The sequence below is a fragment of the Pelophylax lessonae genome (assembly GCF_965119305.1).
Source record: "Pelophylax lessonae genome assembly, chromosome: 13".
Taxonomy (NCBI): Eukaryota; Metazoa; Chordata; class Amphibia; order Anura; family Ranidae; genus Pelophylax; species Pelophylax lessonae.
The window spans coordinates 19,043,312-19,051,383 of NC_138780.1; the positions used below are offsets into that span (position 1 = coordinate 19,043,312).

The 8,072-nt window shown below is 48.6% G+C and overlaps 1 protein-coding gene across 1 annotated transcript; it reads left to right on the forward strand.

Moving 5' to 3' along the window:
- Positions 1-254: 254 nt before the first annotated feature.
- LOC309569104 (uncharacterized protein) lies at positions 255-2,545 on the forward strand (the record flags this gene model as incomplete). Its single annotated transcript, XM_082274868.1, has 3 exons — positions 255-400; positions 1,519-1,743; positions 2,377-2,545. 3 exons carry the CDS (start codon positions 255-257, stop codon positions 2,543-2,545), a joined length of 540 nt encoding a protein of 179 aa, XP_082130994.1.
- Positions 2,546-8,072: the final 5,527 nt, after the last annotated feature.

The following is an 8,072-nucleotide window of genomic DNA, read 5'->3' on the forward strand; positions in this document are numbered from 1 at the left end:
AAAAGGATGAATCTGGAAACATCCTTGAAGAGGAGCGTACGGCAGAACATAGAAGACGAGGGCCACGCAGACGTCCTGATGATCCTTGCAGCACAGTAAGTTTCCTGAACTGTTTTGTAACTTTAATATATTTCCGCGCCAGTTAGTGAATGATACTAACATGTTTTTCTGTCTATAGGATTCCCGGATTTAGCTTCCTGACTAAATTTTTTGGAACAACGGAACTGCACTGCATGGCGTGTGCCAAAATGACCATGCCGGCCACCAGGGAGCACTTTGTGCAATGTGTGACCAATGGCTGCAAAGGTCTGTACTGCAAAGATTGCTTTGACATCCTACATAAGACCTGCGTCATCTGTATGGGTCCGTTGGCCTACAATGTGGACTTCGAGGAGGAATGGTAAGTTTTCTCTTTCTATTTCTAAGCACATCTGACATTATTAACCACTTTACCACTGTGTACCGGAGTACTACTGCGGCAAAGTGGCTCGTTATCGTCTGACGACGTAGACCTACGTCGCCATACTCCTCCCCCTGTAGGCGGCGCTCGCGCACCGCCGGAGGCGCGCTCCCGCTGTTTTCATTCACAGCGGGAGTCGGTCCAGGGGAGGAGCAGCGGTGGTCGCCGCTGCTCTGCCCCGATTGTCGGGGAATCCAGTTTGGAGATCCGCCCGCCTGTGTAAACAGAGCGGGTGGATCTCCTAAGTGACAGGGAGTGACAGATCGGAGTGTTCAGCATAGCTGGACATCCGATCTGTCCCTGGCTCACTCAGTCACCTCCCCCCCCACACGTTAGTAAGCACCAGGCATACATTAACCCCTCCCTCTCCAATAAAATTAACCCCTTCCCTGCCAGTGTCATTTTTACAGTAACAGTGCATATATATAGCACTGATTACTGCAGTAATGTCACTGGTACCCCCAAAAGTGTCAAAAATGTCAGTCAAGGGTCCGATCTGTCCGCCGCAATGTCGCAGTCCCGCAAAAAAAATCGCAGATCGCCACCATTACGCGTTAAAAAAAAAAACACCAAAAATGACAGAAATCTTTCCCATAGTTAGTAAACGCAATAACTTTTGTGCAAACCAATCAAAATACGCTTATTGCGATTTTTTTTACCAAACATATGTAGCAGAAAACAAATTGGCCAAAAATTAAAAAAAAATTGGTTTTTACATCTTTTTTGGGGGGAATTTCATATAAAAAAATGTTAAAAATATTGTTATTTTTTCAAAATAAACGCTCTTTTTTTGTTTATAGCGCAAAAAGTAAAAATCGCACAGGTGATCAAATACCACCAAAAGAAAGCTATGTTTGTGGGAAAAAAAAGGACGTAAATTTCGTTTGGGTACAGCGTTGCATGACCGCGCAATTGTCAGTTAAATTTGCACAGCGCCGAATCGCAAAAAGTGGCCCAGACGTAAGACAGCAAAATGCTCTAGTGGTAAAGTGGTTAAAGCACGACTGGAAGTCTTTGTTTTTTATACTTAAAATTTCTCTATATTTTTTGCTCCTTAGTGATGATGAGCAGCTTGAACTCTGGATCGAGGCGATGAAGAACCTGAAGAAAAAGAGGGTCGAGAAGAGGAAGATGAAGGGGGCCCTGAAGAAGCGCCTGAAGCACGTCATTAAAAGACGGGGAATGGAGACAGAAATTGTCCAGAAATACATTGAGGCCAGGCAGCAGGACAGTGATGGGGAGAGCTCGGGCTTCAGTGAACAGGAGTCTAGCTCAGAGTCTGAGTATGTATATCTTATAGAGCAATCTTGGAAAAATGTCATCATATAGTATATAGTAGCCTTTCTCAATCTTTTAACCCCTGCAGAACCCCTAAAATAATTTATTGGGGGGTGGGGGATCAATGTGCCACTGCTCATTACTTTGGGAATCTCCTCAAAACCTCTGGAGGAACCCTGGTTGAGAAATATCTTTATAGAGCAGTTTTGGCAAAAAATGTTGTCACATCGTATATAGTACCTTTTTTAAACTTTTTACCCTGGAGAAACACTTGAAATAATTTTGATGGGCGGGTGGAAGATCAATCTGCCACTGCTCACTGCTCGGGGGTCTTCTAACAACCTCTGGAGGAACCCTGGTTGCAAAAGCCTGGTACATACTGTAGTATGTACTTTAATAGAGCAGTCTTTAACAAACAAAAATTAGTCCTATAGTATATAATAGCCTTTTTCAATATTTTTTACTATAGGGGAACCCTTAAAATTATTTAATGGGCGGGCGGAAGATCAATCTGCCACTGCTCACTGCGTGGGGGTCTTCCATATGAAGAAACCCTGTTGAGAAAGCCTAGTATAGACTGTCATCTAAAAATAATTGGGGGCCATTACTAATATCACATTTTACTTTTATTACTACAGAGTCACAGACTACGAGTACCAAAACATATCGGAGACCAGCGACTCAGAGACGGAAGACTGGCCAGCTCAGGAAGAATATCGAATGCCTCCAGATCTCATTCCCCGACCCATCTTTTCCTATGGCTACGAAAGTAGAATTGGAGATGTGGAGATGGGATATGGGATATGAGAAAGAAGACTGTGGAAGGAGTCACCGTGAAGACTTATTTCACCTTTTAGAACGTTATATTTGTGTGTTTGCACCTTTAGAAGGGTGGTTATATTTGTGTGTTTGCACCTCAGTAAGGGGGTTATATTTGTATGTGGTAGAGGGAAGGAGGGGGTAGAGGAGAAAGGGGAGAGAGAGGGAAGGAGGGAGTAGAGGAGAGAGGGAAGGAGGGGGTAGAGGAGAAAGGGGAGAGAGAGGGAAGGAGGGGGTAGAGGAAAAAGGGGAGAGAGAGGGAAGGAGGGGGGAGAGAGAGGGAAGGAGGGGGGAGAGGGAAGGAGGGGGGAGAGGGAGGGGGTAGAGGGAGGGGGAGAGGGAGGGAGGGGGGAGAAGTAAGGAGGGGGTAGAGGGAATGAGAGGGCAGAGGAGAGAGGGAAGAGGGAGGGATGGGGTGGAAGGAGGGATGGGGTAGAGGGAAGGAGGGGGTAGAGGGAGGGATGGGGTAGAGGGAGGAGGGGGTAGGGGAGAAAGGGGAGAGAGAGGGATGGATGGGGTAGAGAGAAGGAGTGGGTAGAAGCAGGGATGGGGCAGAGGGAAGGATGGGGTAGAGGAAGGGATGGGGTAGAGGGAAGGAGAGGAGATAGGGGAGAGAAAGGGAAGGAGGGAGGAGAGAGAAGGAGGGGGTAGAGGGTAGTAGAGGGTAGAGGATAAATGGGAAAGAGAGAGAGGAGGAGGGGTAGAGGGAGGGATGGGGTAGCGGGAAGGAGGGGGTAGAGGGAGGGAGGTGGTAAAGGGAAGGAGAGGGTAGAGGAGAAATGGGAAAGAGAGAGCGAGTAGGAGAGGTAGAGGGAAGGATGGGAAGGAGGGCGTAGAGGGAGGGATGGGGTAGAGGGAAGGAGGGGGTAGAGGGAGGGATGGGGTAGAGGGAAGGAGGGGGAGGGAGAGGGAAGGAGGGGGGAGAGAGAGGGAAGGAGGGGGTAGAGGGAAGGAGAGGGTAGAGGAGAAATGGGAAAGAGAGAGCGAGAATGAGGGCTTAGAGGGAGGCATGGGGTAGAGTGAAGGAGGGGGTAGAGGGAGGGATGGGGTAGAGGGAAGAAGGGGGTAGGGGAAGGGATGTGGTGGAGGGAAGAAGGGAGTAGGGGAGGGATGGGGTAGAGGGAAGGAGGGGGTGGGGGGGTGGGGTGGAGGGAAGAAGGGAGTAAGGGAGGGATGGGGTAGAGGGAAGGAGGGGGTAGAGGGAAGGAGGGGGTGGGATGGAGGGAAGGAAGGGGTAGGGGAAGGGATGGGGTAGATGTAAGAAGGGGGTAGGGGAGGGAAGAGAGAGGGAGGGAGATAGGGGGAAGAGTGAGGGAGATGGGGGAGTTCAGTGTACAGTGCTCACTCACTGGTCCCTGGAGGCTCAGGTAGCACCATCATGCAGCCAAGATGTAGTACTATTGGCCACTGTGCGTGTCAGTAAATTTTCCATGTTTTGACAAGAAGAATTGTGGAGGTGGGGGGTTTGGCAAACCTGTACTACACACATTGCTCTTCTTTGGATGCTGCAATCAATTTTTCTTTTTCTCATACAGTATAAGGATCCTGTGGTTCACCAGCCATATTCTCTCCCCTCATCCTTCACAAAACAAAACAAAGACTTGCATTCTTTTTGCAGAATGCAAGGCATTCTGTGAAAGGAAAAGGGGAGAAGAGGGGAAAGGGGCGGGTAAATGACAGGTTCTCCTCTTGTCCATTCACACAACGCCTTGCATTCTATAAAAAGGATACTAGACATTTTTGTGAATGGAAATGGGGAGACAAGGGGGTGGGGAACTACAGGATCCTTTATTGTATGAGAACCAGTAACCGCGTGATGAATAAAACGAGACGCTTTTACTGCTACAGGGCGGCTTTTTTCGCAGGACCACGTATATATACATGTGATCCATGCTCCCTCCATGTTCCTGAGCTGGGAGTGCACGGGCGAGCACGTGTGCGGCCCACTAGCCCAGGGGTGCTGTGATTTGATCCAGCACCAATCACTTAATAATTGGCCTGGACCTGCTGATCGGCTCTGGTGAATCAGGAAACCGCATCAGGCACAGGAAATGATGTCATCTTCTCTCGTTGAGCCCTTTTTGGTTCCAGAGAGAGAAGAGATAATGAGTACAAAGCACTACACTGACACTGATCACATAGTTAGATACATATGATCCCCTGATTGCCCCCCCCTACCCCCAGTTAACCCTTTCACTGTACTGTCACAGTGTCATTAGTACAGTGTACAGATTTTTGACGGATCACTATATTAGGGTCCCAGGTGACGCCAGATAGCGTTAGCGTCAATCCCAGACAGCGTCAGTTTGCTCGCTACATACTCTCTACTACGTTTTTACCCCCTGATTGCCCCCCCCCCCACTTAACCCTTTTACTGCTCTGTCAGTGTCATTAGTACAGTGTACAGATTTTTTTTCTGATCACTGTAAAAGTGTCACGGGTGACGCCAGATAGCGTTAGCGTCAATCCCAGATAGCGTCACTTTGCTCGCCACATATTTACTAATACATTTTAACCCTTTGATTGCCAGTAACACTATCAGAGACACACACTATACACCTCAATTACTAGTACAGTGCAACAAGGGGGCACTCTTTACATCTAGAGGAAAACCAATTTCCTCTCCAAATACAGAAAGCTTTCTTCGCCGTAAGAGCTGTGTAAATGTGGAATAGACTCCCTCCAGAGGTGGTTCTGGCCAGTTCACTAGATTGCTTTAAAAAAATGCCTGGATTCTTTCCTGGGTGTACTTAATATAAATGGGTAGTAATATTTATAGGTAAAGGAGAGGGAAGGAGGGGGTAGAGGGAAGGAGAGGGTAGAGGGAGGGATGGGGTAGAGGGAAGGAGGGGGTAGAGGGAGGGATGGGGTAGAGGGAAGAAGGGGGTAGAGGGAGGGATGGGGTAGAGGGAAGAAGGGGGTAGGGGGAGGGATGGGGTGGAGGGAAGGAGGGGGTAGGGGACGGGATGGGGTAGATGTAAAAAGGGGGTAGGGGAGGGAAGAGAGAGGGAGGGAGATAAGGGGAAGAGTGAGGGAGATGGGGGAGTTCAGTGTACAGTGCTCACTCGGTGGTCCCTGGAGGCTCAGGTAGCACCATCATGCAGCCAAGATGTAGTACTATTGGCCACTGTGCGTGTCAGTAAATTTTCCATGCTTTGACAAGAAGAACTGCGGAGGTGGGGGGTTTGGCAACCCTGTACTACACACATTGCTCTTCTTTGGATGCTGCAATCGATTTTTCTTTTTCTCATACAGTATAAGGATCCTGTGGTTCACCAGCCATATCCTCTCCCCTCATCCTTCACAAAACAAAACAAAGACTTGCATTCTTTTTGCAGAATACAAGGCATTCTGTGAAAGGAAAAGGGGAGAAGAGGGGAAAGGGGCGGGTAAATGACAGGTTCTCCTCTTGTCCATTCACACAATGCCTTGCATTCTATAAAAAGGATACAAGACATTTTTGTGAATGGAAATGGGGAGACAAGGGGGTGGGGAACTACAGGATCCTTTATTGTATGAGAACCAGTAACCGCGTGATGAATAAAACGGGCCGCTTTTACTGCTCAGGGCGTCTTTTTTTACAGGACCACGTATATATACATGTGATCCATGCTCCCTCCATGTTCCTGAGCTGGGAGTGCACGCGCGAGCACGTGTGCGGCCCACTAACCCAGGGGTGCTGTGATTTGATCCAGCACCAATCACTTAATAATTGGCCTGGACCTGCTGATCGGCTCTGGTGAATCAGGAAACCGCATCAGGCACAGGAAATTATGTCATCTTCTCTCGTTGAGCCCTTTTTGGTTCCAGAGAGAGAAGAGATAATGAGTACAAAGCACTACACTGACACTGATCACATAGTTAGACACATATGACCCCCTGATTGCCCCCCCCCCACCCCCAGTTAACCCTTTCACTGTCCTGTCACAGTGTCATTAGTACAGTGTACAGATTTTTGGCGGATCACTGTATTAGGGTCCCAGGTGACGCCAGATAGCGTTAGCGTCAATCCCAGACAGCGTCAGTTTGCTCGCTACATACTCTCTACTACTTTTTTACCCCCTGATTGCCCCCCCCCCACTTAACCCTTTTACTGCTCTGTCAGTGTCATTAGTACAGTGTACAGATTTTTTTTCTGATCACTGTAAAAGTGTCACGGGTGACGCCAGATAGCGTTAGCGTCAATCCCAGATAGCGTCACTTTGCTCGCCACATATTTACTAATACATTTTAACCCTTTGATTGCCAGTAACACTATCCGAGACACACACTATACACCTCAATTACTAGTACAGTGCAACAAGGGGGCACTCTTTATGTCTAGAGGAAAACCGATTTCGTCTCCAAATACAGAAAGCTTTCTTCGCCGTAAGAGCTGTGTAAATGTGGAATAGACTCCCTCCAGAGGTGGTTCTGGCCAGCTCACTAGATTGCTTTAAAAAAGGCCTGGATTCTTTCCTGGGTGTACTTAATATAAATGGGTAGTAATATTTATAGGTAAAGGAGAGGGAAGGAGGGGGTAGAGGGAAGGAGAGGGTAGAGGAGAAATGGGAAAGAGAGAGAGTGAGAATGAGGGGGTAGAGGGAGGGATGGGGTAGAGGGAAGGAGGGGGTAGGGGGAGGGATGGGGTAGAGGGAAGAAGGGGGTAGGGGGAGGGATGGGGTGGAGGGAAAAAGGGAGTAGAGGAGGGATGGGGTAGAGGGAAGGAGGGGGTAGAGGGAAGGATGGGGTGGAGGGAAGGAGGGGGTAGGGGAAGGGATGGGGTGGAGGGAAGGAGGGGGTAGAGGGAGGGATGGGGTAGATGTAAGAAGGGGGTAGGGGAGGGAATAGAAAGGGAGGGAGAGTTAGGGAGATGGGGGAGTTCAGTGTACAGTGCTCACTCAGTGGTCCCTGGAGGCTCAGGTAGCACCATCATGCAGCCAAGATGTAGTACTATTGGCCAGTGTGCGTGTCAGTAAATTTTCCATGTTTTGAAAAGAAGAATTGTGGAGGTGGGGGTTTGGCAACCCTGTACTACACACATTGCTATTCTTTGGATGCTGCAATCGATTTTTCTTTTTCTCATACAGTATAAGGATCCTGTGGTTCACCAGCCATATCCTCTCCCCTCATCCTTCACAAAATAAAACAAAGACTTGCATTCTTTTTGCAGAATGCAAGGCATTCTGTGAAAGGAAAAGGGGAGAAGAGGGGAAAGGGGCGGGTAAATGACAGGTTCTCCTCTTGTCCATTCACACAACGCCTTGTATTCTATAAAAATAGAAGACATTTTTGTGAATGGAAATGGGGAGACAAGGGGGTGGGGAACTACAGGATCCTTTATTTTATGAGAACCAGTAACCGCGTGATGAATAAAACGGGACGCTTTTACTGCTACCGGGCGGCTTTTTTCGCAGGACCACGTATATATACATGTGATCCATGCTCCCTCCATGTTCCTGAGCTGGGAGTGCACGCGCGAGCACGTGTGCGGCCCACTAGCCCAGGGGTGCTGTGATTTGATCCAGCACCAATC